Below are 16,787 nucleotides of genomic sequence, written 5' to 3' on the forward strand. Positions count from 1 at the left end.
TTTTGTCTACTGGATGAGAACCAGAAGAATAAGCCTGTAATGCTTTGGACCTGTTAGTGGATTTGCGCAAGGCTTTTGACACACTATGCTGGTCCTACTTGCAGGAGGTAATGCAGAGAATGCACTTGGGACCTCTTTGGTGCTAGTAGGTTGCTCTACTCTACAGATGCACTGGCTTGAGTAAAGGTGGGTGGCAGCATCTCTGAATCCTTTGATGGCAGTATTGGGCCATATCCCTAGCACTCTTTTCATTAGCGGTGGAACCTTTTGCTAGTTTAATGAGGATTGAGTGAATTCCATGGGGGATACCATTATGTGAAGAAATCCATATTGTGGATTTACCTGCAGCTCCCAGACTTGGATATTCCCTGTCAGTGCTAGAGGAGTTGGGTGAAGCCTCAGGCCTTAAAACCAACAGAGAGAAGGGATATGCCTTCCCACTGTTCCCTATTTGCATTGATGCACCTCATGCCATTCGAATCGACACATCCAATGGGCACCAACTCAGCTAAAATATTTGGGGGTACATATATTTCATAGTGAGGAGGACACACAAGAAGCAAATCTGAGGGCCGCACTGAGTGCACTTAGAGGCTGCGTTAAATTTAGCACTTCTCTAAAGCTCCCCATTATGGCGAGAGCTGTTCTAACCAAGATGATGGTCCTCCCCAGGGTCTTGTACCACTTTACTACCTTCCCTGTTTGGATCCCCAAGAGTTGGTTTAAGACCATTGATGCCATACTCTGGGAATTAGTGTGGGAGTGTGGTGAAATCATGTGTTCCTTGCCACTCTACACAGGCTTACCAGAAAGGATGGCCTAGGTGTTCCTCATATGGAATTATACTTCCTCTTGGTTCAGCTGCAGTGGCTGGCTCGATGGTTGGCAGGAAGAGATACATAGGATCTTAGGGGGTTTGCTGAGCCCCAATGCAGTGGGTGCCCTTGTCGCTTGGATACTGGGACGAGTTACTCGAGGCGATCTTCCATCATTGCTTTTGAATTTCTTGATGAGGTGTTGGAAGTTTCTGGCTGCTAGATTGCACCATCTGGTGCTGTATGTCCCAGCAATCCCACTGGTGAGACTTCTTACCTGCAAGGTGGGATACTTCATGGAACGCAGACCAGAGCATTGGCTTTAGGTGGGCATAGAGACCGTGGGAGACTGCTACATGGACGGCTCTTTTTTAACACTGGACTCATTGACAGAGGAGAATGGTCTCCCTGGCTTCCAGTTCTTCACATATGGGGATGTGGGTGCAGCCATGTGGAACTTATGGGCTGGGGGATCAGACAGAGCCCAAGTCCTTCTGACCTTTGGACATGGGTGTAAGTTGGTATTGTGGCTACACAAATCAGCTCTGGAAATTGCCACAAATGATTTGCCACGTAGATGTGAGTGGTGGGAGGCTGCCTTGGGTACGAGGCCCCTAGAATAGGGAATGGAGGCTAGCTGTGGAACACATCCACAAGGTCTCATGTAATACCTGCTTTAAATATACACAATTTAATTATATTCATACCACCTACCTGACACCCACAGAATAAATACCATGACATAGATGGACCACATGCAATGACCTCGAAGTGCCCTGAGATATTCTTGGTTCTTGCATATGGTATGGGAATGCCCTGAGCTTAAGTGATTTTGAAGCAAAGTGATCATTGATCTAGAAGGTACATTGAGTAGGAGGGATGTAGTCTTCATGGACATCTCTATGTTGGGTGTCTACCTATGGAATAGGAAGCAAAAAGTGGGTGACAGATTTCTCGACCATGCCATGGTTTTGACAAAAACAGGAAATGCCCTTCACTTTAGATCGCTAAACAGTCCCCCACACACTCATTGGCATTCCTCTTTGGTGCTCTGGGCCAGGATAGAGGCTGCAGCTCTATGGAATGAGAAGAGGGGAGTATGGAGGCAGCCTATTGCGGGCTTCTGGGTAGATTTAATGGAGGCATTCCTTGCCCAAGATGTGGAAGAAATTATACTTGAGTGACCAAGATGGGTGTACGCTAAGATTACGTGTCCACAATACCTATTCACACTGTCAGAACAAACCTACACCATGTGAAGCTGTCAGATAGTTCTGAACTGCTTTGCTACCTGCCTATTTGAGAGGTTTTCAATGCTCATGTATACCCTATCTGATGAGTTCAGCATACACGTTTATAAGAAAATGCCTATGCCTTCCATGTTAAGGGTCTCTGTTTTAGGTTTGTCTCTGTTTCTCTAAATGTTACCTCCCATACAGGTTTGGGCTGAGACACCGGCACCCATCCTGGGTGGAGCTGAGATGATACTGAATACTCTGATCCTGTGATTAGATGTCTCCACTGTTTCCTTGATTGTATATCTTGATGGTGGTGGGCATTTTTGCAAGTTGTTTCATAGCTGATCATCAGTGTATGTACATTATAAGGGCAAACCAGCCCTTACCTGCCACTGTATTAGCAGAAATGTCAACAAAGAAATATTTTTTTAAAATAAGTGGGGTGGGGCAGAGCTCCTTCCTTCCATCCTGCCAGTGATGGCCCATGCAGTCACATCTAAGCTTCCCATTGAGCGTGACTGTCTAGTAGGAATACATAAAGCCAAACCGTCACACAATACAGTCATGTGACACAGAGACAGACTTCAGGCACTAAATGGCTAAGGCAAGATAATGCCAGCTTTCTAAAAGCACCATTTTCAGAATTGTAACTTAAAATCCTTGAGCATGTTAGGATTTTAAATTAGGATTCCAGACACACCAAACATGATCTGAGTACCTGTTCTCAGTTTGAAATTACACTTTTTAAATTAAAATTGCACTATTAGGACATGTAAAACTTAAAAGTACATGTCCTAATTTGTAAATACATTGCACCCTTTGACACCAAAACTACAAAAATCCACTTAGTAGAACCATCCAAATAGTAGAACCAGACATATGCAATTTCAAAGATTTAGGTAAAAATAGTGTATAAAAGCTGAGAGCTCCAACTGTGGGTATCGCTGTGTCAGACAGGGACAAAGTCATAAGTTCAGGCCAACCGCAATGGAGCACGAGTTGGATACAAGGACCCAGTTAGGCCTAGTGAACAAAGTACCTTAAATCCTGGTGCGTGGTCTGCGCGGTAGCGCTTTGAGAATCTTTGCATCGTCCAGCTTCGGTTGGGAGCTCCTGTGTCGGCTTGTACTGTGCTGTGTCAGTTCCACTGAAGCTATGCGGTGAGGCTTTGCAAGGCTTTGTGTCTAGCCGCGTCTACTCCAATGGGCGGGCATCTGGGTGGCCAGGCTTGTGAGGCTTTGCATCATTCACTTTTGATTCTGTTGAGGCTAACAACTGTGCAGCGAGGCTTTGCAGGGGTCTGCATCACTTGGCGTTGTTTCTGATGAAGCTTGTAGCTGTGGGTGGAGGCTTTGCACCAGATTTGTTCAACACCACAGCTGGGCTGGCAAGGCACATTCAGGGCCACTTCCAAGAGTAACCCTTGGGGGGCAGGACTCACAATAGTCAGAGTCCGGGTTCAAGGTAGTTGGAGCCTTTTCTGCCCCTGAGGCTCTGACCAGGAGGCCAGCCAACAAGCCCTTGGAGTCACTGGTGGACATGGGATCAAGATGCAGGTCCAGCCTTTTGACTTAGACATCAGGGCAGCAGGGCAACAGGGTAGCACTCCTTCTGAGTCTCCCACAGGTCCAGAGGTCTATTGAAAAGTTGGGTCTGGGGGTTCATTATGTATACCTGGAACCCACTTTGAAGTAGATAAGGTTCTGTAGGTTTCCACCCCCAGAGGTGTTTGGAATTTCCTGCCTCCTTTGCCCTGTCCCCAGCTTGTCAGCAGGTCATAAAAGACTAGTGTCTTTTCAGGCCAGGGATGGCCCATCCTGACAACTATTTTTCCTCTTTTTCTTACGGTTTGTGAGAGAAACACAAAGACAACTGTCAGCTACACCTTGTCATGTGGCCCAGGTTACAGGCTGCAGGCACCAAATGGTTGGGAGAAGAAAAATGCCAACTTTCTAAAAGTCAAGAGCAATAAGGGTATGGCTGGATTGCTTGAAATAATCTCAGCCACTGGTAATCACTCAGAGCCCCATCCCAACCCATTGTTTTTCACCCACCATGCCACCTCAGTCTTGACACTGCTCCAATGGGAACAGTCAAGCACAAACTGCCAAGCCATTTCACCCCTGAACCGAAACACAAGCAACCTAGGACCGATTTCACCCTGATAAGGGCCCAAGTCAGGGCATACAAGTCGCACTTAAGGCATCAGTTACAACAACAACAAAGTAATGAATGGAATACTTAAATTAATCTCAGCCACTGGCAATTGCTTGGGGCCACATCCCAGTCCATCGGCCTGAGAGATTGCAAGCGGCTCAGATTAATTCAAGCATTCCATCCATCACCTTGTTGTCTTTGCCTTTTTTAACTTTACAAAGTGGCATTTTCAGAATTATGACCTAAAACCTGACTTTACCATTACAGAGGGTTTTAGAAAACAATTCATTAGACACCAAACTCGATAATGTAATAAGTTAATCACTGTTATCCTATGGGAGATGCAGGCCTAGCAGTAGTGAAAAATGAATTTAAGAGTTTTTCACTAACAGAAAATGTAAAAGTGATAGGTCCATATCTATTTTAAATAAGCTACACCCTGCACTGTGGATTGTTTAGGGCCTACCATAGGGGTGTATTATGTGTACTAAAAAGGAAGATTTAGACCTTGCAAAAGGTTTATTTGGCCATATTGAAAATACAGTTTAAAGCTGCACACAGCGGCTGCAATGGAAGGCATAGGACATGTTTAAATGGTTATTTAAGTGGGTAGCACAATGAGTGCTGAAAGCCCACTAGTAGCATTTCATTTATAGGGTACATGTATTACCACTTTACTAGGGACTTACAAGTAAATGAAATGTAACAATTAGGTGTACACCAATTTCTCTATGTATAAAGAAGAGAGCATATGCACTTTAGCATTAGTTAGCAGTGGTAAAGTGCACAGAATCTCAAGGCCATCAAAAACGAGATCAACAAAAATGGTGATGTGTGCAAAATGTTTGGTGGAAAACCCCCTAAGACTGACAGGTCTAACACCAATTTAGAAGTCTGATGTTTTGAGAAAATATTATATGAAATATGTAAATGTACAGAATGGAATAAATGATGCTTAGAGCACACCCATTTCTGCAAACATCTTGTGGATAGCAATTAGGTCTTAACATCCTTCCTGATGATTGCTTTCTTGTAGTGGTTATGATGAGTGTTGAGGAGTTTAAAATTAGGATAATGGTTAAAGACCTCACCAACCCAACATCTGCAGCATAAACACAAGCCCAGCCCTCAAGCAGTCACTCTACATTAATTATTTTACAGCTTGGTCTCTTTGAGGGAAGGCCTTGGTCTTCGGATCTCATATGTCAAATCATGTTGCTGGGCCAAGAGGCAAGCAGGGGCACCTTGCCCTCAGCCGTGAGGGCTCAGGTTGTTTGCCTCTGATGTTTCAGAGTTCATCTTAATATGGGCCTACAAAACTGGGCCAAGCACAACCCTTTCAGCACGTGACTCTAGCGTTAGTGGTGGTGAGCAGTCACAGGCTTCGGAAGGAGTTAGTGTGGGGAGGGTTAAGGTCAGAACTCAACAATCATCAAGTAGTGCAATAAATGATTGTCCAATACACTGGTTTACTTTATCACAGCAGGCAACAGCAGAGGCCGCCATCCGATATCCTAGTAGAAGGATGGTTTGGGGGGCCAACAGCTAAGCAGAGGGTACTAGGCTGCAGCAGTTGGGGCCCGGGTTGTTTGCCTCTGATGTTCAACTCTCCATCCTACAACGGCTCTACATAACTGGTCCAAGTACAACCTTTTAAGCACTTTACTCTCAGTGGTAGTAATGATGAGCATTCACAGACTTCTGAGGGAGTTAGGGTGGGGATGCTTAAGGTTAGAGTCATCCAGCAGTGCATTAAGTGATTGTTTAACACACTGCTTTACCTTACCACAGTAGGCAACAGTGAAAGCTGCTGTTTGACTTTCTCACAGGCGGATGGTTGCCCCAGTCAACAGAAAAGGTTTCAAGGTGATGTTAGATCCGCTTCTGAGTTTTGGGTGAGGTGCAGCATTTGTACCTCCAAGGGTTAAAGGTGATTATAGCATGAGGGAGCTGCAGCAGAGTCTTTAGTTGCAGTAATCTGTTAGCTCAGGCACAGGGGCCAGCTCTAGATGCAGAGCAGTCCTGAGAGTGCTCTGTGGGGCACTCCATTCCTTCGTCAATGAGAATTTGCAACTTGCAGTTAGGCATTTTGGGCAGAAGAACACAGCTATACACAATGCAGGGGACATTACCGTCCAAACATCATGAGTTGTTCTTTAAATTTGATGGTCCGATAATGATACACATAAATTTCACTTGAGGATTCCAGCTGGTGAAACAGCTCTAATCTTCAGGAGGAATAGTAAGTTCTCATTTATCAGGGAAGCCTAATAATTTAACCTGTAACACCCCTAGATTACTGGTACACCCACTAATAGTAACATGAGTATATAATCAACACCACCAAATCCAGGACACACATATTTGGGACAGCGAGGAGTATATGCTACAAGCTTTCAAATTGCTATACAAAACAGAGTTGTCAAAAGGATAAGTAATTGCCCTAGTGCTTTCCAAGGAAGTACCAGGTGGTGTGCGGTGGTGCGTTGTATAATAAAAGCGTATTGCCCCTTCCCCACAGTACCAATTTCAATCACCAGGCTACAGCCACAAGATCCTTCATGAATTCTTAGAACATACCTCTAATTGTCTTTACTCAGAAAAAACATTCGCTTGTGCAAGTCAGGAACAGGATTAATCTGACACACCCTTAGTGATGGTTCGATGAGACTGCTGCAATAAAGGCTACAGAGGCCTTCCAAGAAAGCTCACTAGCAGGCTGAAAGAACTTTAAGATAAGGCAGCCAAAGTCTTTTCTAAATCTTCAGAAAAAGAACCACTTCAGTCTAGTCATAAAAGCACTCCATTGGCTCCGAGGGAAGCCCATGATCTAATCAAAATTTACAAGGCTTACTGGATCACAGTAAGTTGGCTCCTAAGCACATGCTTGACAGAAAGTGTTTGATTGCCAAGTTGCACCTAATTCATCAAAGAACCTTCAGATGCCAAAAACATAGCGTTAGATCACTGAGTGATCAGGGGAAACATTCTGGAATGCATTGAACCCAAAACTGAGAGGAGAACCCAGCCCACTCCAGAAATCTCCCCTAAACTCTATTGTCTGGGTTGGTGCTGTACTGAACCCACAAAAATACAAGGTCAAAGAATAACTAATACCCTATACGTTTACATATCTTCTATGTGATTGTGTGCATAACTACTCTTTTCTCTGCTGTGAGTTGTAGGCAGCTGGCCTGGTGTTTGGTGAGTGCCTAAGGTACTTACACCTTATACCAGGTCTAGGTATCCCCTATTAGTGTAGTGCAGTGTCTAGAGGCCAGGCTCTGTAGAGCTAGCTGTGGATGAGCAGCCAAGGCTCATCTAGGAGACATGCAAATCGCATGCAATACCACTGTAGTCACACAGCACTTACACACATGAAAGAAAACATTCAGTGTTACAAAAGAGAGGCAACCCTCCAACAGGAGGTAAATAACACACTAGATATGTACACTAGTATTCAGTAATAGGCATAAAAATTTATAGAAAACAGTGCAATAGCAAATAGACAATAGTGACCCTAAAGGGAGCCCAAACCACATAGGTAAGTGGGATGTGTAGAGGGGAGCTGACGGAACTAGGAAACCCCAAAGGTAAGTATCACAGTGCCCTCCAGCGACCAGGAAGAAAGGAGTAAGTTACTGAATTTTCCCCAAACCACCCAAAAGGACTAAAAGGAAGAAAATGCAACCCTCAGACAAGACTGTAAGAAACCAGCAGTGGATTACCGAATGTAGGAAAGTACCATCTTGCCTGGCATGTTATCCCCATTTTCACTGTATGTATGTTTGTTTTAGCCATTGTGTCACTGGGATCCTGCCAGGCAGGGCCCCAGTGCTCATAGTATGTGCCCTGTATGTGTTCCCTGTGTGGTGCCTAACTGTATCACTGAGGCTCTGCTAACCACAACGTCAGCGTTTATGCTCTCTCTGCGTTCTAAATTTGTCAGTGCAGGCTAGTGACTAAATATACCAATTCTCATTGGTACACTGGTACACCCATATAATTCCCTTGTATATGTTACTGAGGTACCCAGGGTATTGGGGTTCCAGGAGATCCCTATGGGCTGCAGCTTTTCTTTTGCCACCCATAGGGAGCTCAGACAATTCTTACACAGGCCTGCCACTGCAGCCTGAGTGCAATAACGTCCACGTTATTTCACAGCCATTTTTCACTGCACATAAGTAACTTATAAGTCACCTATATGTCTAACCCTCACTTGGTGAAGGTTGGGTGGCAAGTTACTTAGTGTGTGGGCACCCTGGCACTAGCCAAGGTGCCCCCACATCATTCAGGGCAAATTCCCCAAACTTTGTGAGTGCGGGGACACCATTACACGTGTGCACTATACATAGGTCACTACCTATCTATAGTGTCACAATGGTAACTCCGAACATGGCCATTCTGGTATTGGGGGGGCAATTCCATGATCCCTCGAGTCTCTAACACAGAACCCGGGTGCTGCCAAACTGCCTTTCTGGGGTTTCCACTGCTGCTGCTGCTGCCAACCCCTCAGACAGGATTCTGCCCTCCTGGGGTCTGGGCAGCCCCAGCCCAGGAAGGCAGAACAAAGGATTTCTTCTGAAAGAGGGTGTTACACCCTCTCCCTTTGGAAATAGGTGTGAAGGGCTATGGAGGAGTAGCCTCCCCCAGCCTCTGGAAATACTTTGATGGGCACCATAAACCAGTCTACACCGGTTCAGGGATCCCCCAGCCCTGCTCTGGCGTGAAACTGGACAAAGGAAAGGGGAATGACCACTCCCCTGACCAGTACCTCTCAGGGGAGGTGCCCAGAGCTCCCCCAGTGTGTCCCAGACCTCTGCCATCTTGGAAACAGAAGTGTTGGGGGCACACTGGACTGCTCTGAGTGGCCAGTGCCAGCAGGTGACATCAGAGACCCCCTCTGATAGGCTCTTACCTCTCTTGGTAGCCAATCCTCCTTTCTTGGTAGCCAAACCTCCTTTTCTGGCTATTTAGGGTCTCTCCTCTGGGGAATTCTTCAGATAACAAATGCAAGAGCTAACCAGAGTTCCTCTGCACTTCCCTCTTCGACTTCTGGCAAGGATCGACCGCTGATTGCTCCAGGACACCGGCAAAACCGCAACAAAGTAGCAAGACGACTACCAGCAACATTGTAGCGCCTCCTCCTGCCGGCTTTCTTGACTGTTTCCTGTTGGTGCATGCTCTGGGGGTCACCTGCCTTCACCCTGCACTGGAAGCCAAGAAGAAATCTCCCGTGGGTCAAAGGAATCTTCCCCCTGATAACGCAGGCACCAAAAGACTGCATCACCGGTCCTCTGGGTCCCCTCTCATCCTGACTTGCGTGGACCCTGGAACACAGGAACTCTATCCAAGTGACCCACACAGTCCAGTGATCCTTCAGTCCAAGTTTGGTGGAGCTAAGTCCTTGCCTCCCCACGCTAGACTGCAAACCTGTTTGCTGAGTGATTTGCAGCTGCTCCGGCTCCTGTGCACTCCTCCAAGGATTCCTTCGTGCACAGCCTAGCCTGGGTCCCCAGCACTCCGTCCTGCAGTGCTCAACCTCTGAGTTGGCCTCCGACGTCATGGGACCCTCCAATGTGCCTCTGAGCCAGCTTCGGTTCACAAATCTTCTAAGTGCCTGCTCCGGTACTTCTGCGGGTGCTGCCTGCTTCTGTGGGGGCTCTCTGAGTTGCTGAGCACCCCCTCTGTCTCCTCCTCCACAGGGCGACATCCTGGTCCTTCCTGGTCCCCAGCAGCACCCAAAAACCTCTACCACGACCCTTGCAGCTAGCAAGGCTTGTTTGCAGTATTTCTGCATGAGATCACTTCTGCAACCTTCAGCACGACGTGGGACATCTTCCATCCAAAGGAGAAGTTCCTAGTCCTCTTCATTGTTGCAGAATCCTAAGCTTCTTCCATCCGGAGGCAGCTTCCTTGCACCTTCATCCGGGGTTTCCTCGGCTCCTGCCCCCCCGGACACTATCGTGACTCTTGAACTTGGTCCCCTTGCCTTGCAGGTCGTCAGGTACAGGAATCCGTCTTCAGTGCTTTGCTGGTGTTTGTGGTTCTTTCAGAATCCCCTTATCACGACTATTGTATCCTTTTGGGGCAGTAGGGGTACTTTACTCCTACTTTTCAGTGTCTTGGGGTGGGGTATCTTGGACACCCTGACTGTTTTCTTACAGTCCCAGCGACTCTCTACAAGCTCCCATAGGTCTAGGGGCCATTCGTGATTCGCATTCCACTTTTGGAGTATATGATTTGTGTTGCCTCTAGACCTATGTTCACATATTGCATCCTAATGTAATTCTACACTGTTTGCATTACTTTTCTCACTCTTACTTACCTGTTTTGGGTTTGTGTACATATAACTTGTGTATATTACTTACCTTCTAACTGAGGGTATCCACTGAGATACTTTTGGCATATTGTCATAAAAATAAAGTACCTTTATTTTTTGTAACTCAGGGTATTGTGTTTTCTTATGATATTGTGCTATATGATATAAGTGGTATAGTAGGAGCTTTGCATGTCTGCTAGTTCAGCCTAAGCTGCTTTGCTATAGCTACCTTCTATCAGCCTAAGCTGCTAGAAACACCTCTATTCTACTAATAAGGGATAACTGGACCTGGCACAGGGTGTAAGTACCACAAGGTACCCACTATAAGCCAGGCCAACCTCCTACACCGAAGAGGGAGACCTGTGGAAGAAGGGGACCAAGTCCAGAAGTCACAGAAGTGTCCAATGGAGGCAGGAGCTACTACCCAGCCGTCTGTGGTTGCAGGAGTTGGTTTATAGTAGGACGAAGATGGTCAGGGATGCAGCCCTGGAGCAGGTGAAGACTTCCTGGAGGATGCAGTTGACGTCTCACAACGGATGGATGATTGCAGTCAGTCAGTAGTGTGGAAGAGCCACCAACAAGCCTTGGCAAAGGCAAACGTTGAGGTGAAACAAAAGTGGAGCTGCTGGGGACCAACAAGGTCCAGGAGGGCTCAGCCCATGGAGGGATTACTAGGCGGACCCCTCAGCAAGGCAGAGAGTGCACAGAAGGAAAAGCAGCTCCCACAGGAGGCCCACTGGACGAGGAACCAGGAGTCGCAGAGGAGCTCACCCAGCCCAACTGGAGAAAGGTCCCATGCCAAGGAGAAGCACGCAGAGGGCTGTGCATCGCAGGAAGGAGTGCTGGGGGCTGGGGCTTCAGAGAGCCTGAAGATCCTTTGGAAAAGATGCCAACAAGTCTTAGTAGCTGCAAGAGACGCAGTGCTCGGGGGTACTGTCCTGCATGGGAAGGCAAGGACATATCTCCACCAAAGTTGGACAGCTGGCAGAGAAGACAAAGAGTACTACTCCAGACCACCATCCGTAATACAGGATCCATGCAGCCGGTCACCATTGAAGTTAGTGTCTGTGGATGCAGGGGAGTGACTCCTTCACTCCAAAGGAAATTCCTTCTTCTGTGCAGACTGAAGACTTGCTGCCCTCAGAGGATGCACAGCCAGGGAAATGTTGCAGAAGCTGGAAGGAGCTGTGGAAACAATATTGCAAGCAGACTCTGAGTACCCACTCAAGAGGGAAACCCTAAATAGCCCAAAATAGCCCTGAAAGGGAGATTGGTCACCTAGCCAGGTGATCACCTATCAGGAGCTGGCTCTGATGTCACATGCCTGACCTGGCCACTCAGATGCTCCCAGAGGCCCCTGCCCACCTTGGGGTAAAGATGGTAGAACCCAGGGACCCTCTGGAGGAGCTCTGGGCACCACCCCTGGGGTGGTGATGGGCACAGGAGTGGTCACTCCCCTTTCCATTGTCCATTTTCACGTCAAAGCAGGGACTGGGGGTCCATGAACTGGTGTAGACTGGTTTATGAATGGAGGGCACCAAATGTGCCCTCCAAAGCTTACCAGTGGCTTGGGGAGGCTACCCACTCTTCCAAAGGAAATCTTTTGTTCTGCCTCCCTGGGCGTGAGCTGTTCAAGCAGCAGGAGGGCAGAAACCTGTCTGAGGGGCTTGGCTGCCCGGAAAACCCCAGAAGGCTGTTAGGAGCAATACTGGGGGTCAGTGCTTAATTTATAAATAAAGATGTGGTGGAGCCCAAAGCCTTCCTCTTAAAGACTCGGCTGCTGCAATTAAATGTGCAAACACAGAATACTGAGGCAGCGTAACACTGAAGCCATCTCAGGCCTCTTCAATCCATTTAAAGCCACTCCCTGCTCCTTCAGCTCACTCTTGCAGCTTTCTTCTTTCTCCCATTGTTACACTTGTTAGTTTTACTCTTCCCCAGTCTTCCCATCTATGTCTTTTGCTTGCAGTAAATGCTTGAGGCAGAAAAATAAGTGCTGGGCCTCAAAAATAAGTGCTGGTGCTCCGCACCAGAAACAACAAGCACAAATTAAACACTGATGGGGGTCCTCTAAGCAGCCCCCAGAGTGCATGTAATCATGCTTCCAATACTGGCAACAATATTGGGGTATGATTCTGACATGTTTGATACCAAACATACCTAGGTTTGGAGTTACCATTAATTAGATGGAGATAGGTAGTGACCTATGTCCAGTACACGTATAAAAGGGCATCCCCCCACTCATGAGGTCCAGGAAAGTGGAACTGGAGTTCATGGGGGGACCTGTGCTAGTGCAGGGGTGCCCTCAGACACATGTACTTGCACCCTGCCCCCTGGGGTGACTTACAGTGACCTGGTGCAGTGACCTGTAGTGGAAAGGGTGCCTGCACCCTTTCACGCAGGCTGCAATGGCAGGCCTGCAGATACATTTTGCATGGGCTCCCCATGGGTGGCATAATATATGCTGTAGCCCATAGGGATCCCCTGGTACCTCAATGCCGTGGGTACCTGGGTACCATATACTAGGGACTTACATGGGGGCACTATAATGTCAAATGTAAGGTGTATGTGGTTCAAGTAACCAAGTTCAAAGGGAGAGAGCATAATCAGTGGGGTTCTGGTTAGCAGGATCCCAGTGAACACAATCAAACACTGACAACAGGCTGAAAAAGCCATGCCAGGAAAGAGGGTACTTTTCTACATTAATTATAAGACTTTCAACTAATATTGCTAACTCCCTACTGTGGTTATAAAGCTAAAGGTAGCACTTTATAAAAACCCAGAAAATCATACAGTATCCTATGCATTTCACTGCTAAACATTAAATGATATTGCATCTTATTCTCTACTCCCATATCTTTGGACGCCAATACTTGACGAGCCCAGTGCAAACGTTTTGATTTTCAACTAATGGAAAGAGGTAGCAACCACCCACTGCGAGATAGGGCACGTTCTCATATATAATAAGTGCTAAGGCGCAGCGCATATTAAACACTAATTAAATCCTTGACAACATTGCCTACACCGGGAATATGATATAAATTGCTACAACAAACACCAGTTAAACTCGTCATTGCTTTGTGATTTTTATCGCTTTATGGATTTCAATTTACAGGAATTTACAAGACACCAAACACAATTTTTCAAATGACAATTACAGAATTTGATTGTAAAACATTATGGAGTAGTTTAATTCATATGTGCCAATGATCAGTTGCTGGAAATACCTCAATGTAGTTAAAAAGTTAAAAATACACTGGCATGTGCAAAATATATTTGTTTTACCTGTTATTGAATCTGAATTCAATATGTATTTTAATAGCTTGTTCCGGACTTCACAACATTCACAAACCGTATGAAAACAATTTGGTTTGGCTATTTTAACCTGTTACCTTTTAAAGTATAAAACTGAAAATATCACAGTGACAAACTCATAAATAGTAATCAGTATATGTAAGTGTAGAAAATATAATGTTAGCAATGCAAAATATTATACAGAATATAAGTTATATACGTTTCCCTAGTTAATGAGCTTCATATTATGCTACATACTATACCCATGCTCATGAGATGAGAGGAGCACAAATCGCATCTGGAATTCTGCCAGCTTAATTAAAAGTGGACCAGTGTTCATGCATCCGCCATTCCTTTGTGTGGATAACCTGGACTCCATGGTACTGGCCGGAAGCTCCAGCCATTTACATCTCCTGGGAAATGGGCCTCAATGTAATCTGTCCCCTGTCCCCGCTCAACCCTTCACCAAGGCCAGGCAACTTTCTCTAATTTCTTCGCCTACGCTCCTAACTCCCCCTGCTTTTACACTTACTCGAGTAAGGTGGTAGATGTTTGTCTTAAAACTAAAGGAATAGGGAATTCCACATGGAAGTCTATTTTCTACACCATAGTGCACAGTTATTCCACCTTCCATGGGGGTTGACACATAATAGGCATGCATATACACATATATGTGTGTGTGTATTTACTGGTCATTAAAGAAAGGTCCAGGAATCTCTACTCATGTATCTGCTTAGCTTGGACAGGACAGATATGTCCGCTCATGCACGATTGAGGTTTATACATCCTAAATTACTATTTCAATTTACGGCATTTTTAGGACAAATGATCAACATCAGTAAAATCAGTAAAATTATGCTGGTGACATGTTATACAAAAACACATTTCTTTCCAGTTACACTTCAGGTACAGTAAGGTAATCGAAAGGTGACAACACGTCAGCATTACTGCAGATATAAATGATTTATGTAGCCATTAATAGCGACGTATTTAATGTTCAAAGGGATCCATTTCTGGGAAGGAAAACCATCTCCATCGAAGACTGTGTTTCATCTGGATGTATAGCGAGATCATTGTTGTTCTGTACATTCTCTAAACATCTCCCCATGATGGTTTGCACTCTGTATCTCTTCAGTACGGTCACCAACATAGCTTTCATCATTACCATGGCAATATATTTCCCTGCACAGGCACGAGGGCCAAAGCCAAATGGCTGAAAGTAGCGATAAGGGACCTGCAAGAATCATTAAAACGAATTTACTGTTAATCTGCTTGCACTATAAGAAACATCCATAGCATCAAAAGGTTTGTTCTTTCCTCATTTTGTTTGCAAAATAGGCACCCAAGATATAATCTAGGTGAAAATGAGCGGTAAGCAACTGGGTAGAACATTTCGCTAGAAAAACGTAGTACCATGCGTTTAAAAATATTTTATTGAACATTTTAGCACGAAAGCCAAACCCAGACATGTTCACACTTTCAATACAAGTGCAAAAAAACGAAACAATTGTCCAACAAACAAGCAAACATCAACTGTAAATTAATTAATTTAAAGAACATAAAATGGATCACCATTTTTTTCATCATTTTACTATTCTGTACACACAAGTATGCCAATGTCGTCGACCATGCTCAAAAAGATGTAACCATGACACTATGACATGTTCCATAGCTTGCAAATAAAAGGATATGAAAAGGATCTCGTCATTCATTTAACAGTTTTTTTTTTTACTAAGTGGGAATTGTCTTTAACTTTAAAAGTAGCAAATCGTGCTAACTCGTACATAAGCAGGGGACCATCAGTCTTAATAATATGAATGTGTCTATTTAATTTAATCATTTCTCAGAATTTGTTGCAAATAGATCATTATGGTGTCCTCCCTAGTTAACCCTTACATATCCTTATAAAATAATAGCTTTTCATATATGATGAAGTGCATGTTGATGGTCCTGTAGGTGTTCGAATATTTGCAATGGAAGTTAAATTAACAACTTTGATATCCCACCGAAGTGATCAAGCTATTGAAAGAAAATTGGCAAAAATCCTGGCAACGCAAAGGCAGACATCTGCATCCGGAAAGACTTTTAAAAAAATCATATTTTGTTTTTTATTGATTCAGTAAACGATATGTCTTGGGTCATCAGAGTCGTAAACATAGTATAAATGCGCTTATAGAACCCATAATTATGTTTTGTACAATAGGGAAACATCGATGTAGAAATAGTATATATGCCGATGTGCAGAGTGTATTGTGGTAGTTATTATTGTTGATTGTGGAGAGGGGCCTCCATCAATAATGTAAAAAAAATCGAATATTATACTCTCCACATCTACATATATGGTTTATACAATGGTAGTATTTAATGTGTACTTGTTTTAACAGAAGTCATTTAATTGGAACCAGGATGCAAGTTGTTACATTTATGTAGGATGGTGAAAATCACATTGACAACACTGCCAGCAGAGTTTCCCTGTATAAAGTAATTTCTACATGCAATCTGTGAAGCAATAAAGTGTTTTGTCACATCAGTTTTTATGTACTGTGTTAAGATTTGAATGAGAAAACTAATACATATAAAGATCATCTAAAGACAATAAAAAAAGAATGTCTGAGAGAAAACAAACAGCCAAGGCATAACTGTCAGGTCAGGCCCACTCTATATGGGAACTGTTAGAAATTGAGTCTCTAGTTGGCAGAGGTATGCACCCTTGTCCAAGTAGGGACCACAATCCTAGTCAGGGAAAAGTCACACACAATCCAAATTATCCTTATCCTGTGCCCACCTTCTGGTAGATTGGCACTCAGGAGTCAGGCTTAATGTAGAAGGCAATGTGTAAAGAATTTGTGCAATGGATCATACAGTAAGTAACACAGTGAAAACACTACAAAATCACACCACACAGGTTTAGAAAAATAGATAATATTTATCTGAATAAAATAAGGTCAAAACAACAAAAAT

At 44.8% G+C, this 16,787-nt stretch overlaps 1 protein-coding gene across 2 annotated transcripts in view; it reads right to left on the bottom strand.

Annotated features, from left to right (window-relative positions):
• Positions 1-13,604: 13,604 nt before the first annotated feature.
• CYP19A1 (cytochrome P450 family 19 subfamily A member 1) overlaps positions 13,605-16,787 on the bottom strand; it is a 392,824-nt gene continuing 389,641 nt past the window's right edge. For both annotated transcript variants that reach the window (XM_069222480.1, XM_069222481.1), the window contains one exon: positions 13,605-15,060. In XM_069222480.1, coding sequence (XP_069078581.1) covers positions 14,824-15,060 — 237 coding nt within the window. In that variant the 3' untranslated portion in view covers positions 13,605-14,823. The remainder of the gene's footprint in view (positions 15,061-16,787) is intronic.

This window comes from Pleurodeles waltl, chromosome 3_1 (genome assembly GCF_031143425.1).
Source record: "Pleurodeles waltl isolate 20211129_DDA chromosome 3_1, aPleWal1.hap1.20221129, whole genome shotgun sequence".
Lineage (NCBI taxonomy): Eukaryota > Metazoa > Chordata > Amphibia > Caudata > Salamandridae > Pleurodeles > Pleurodeles waltl.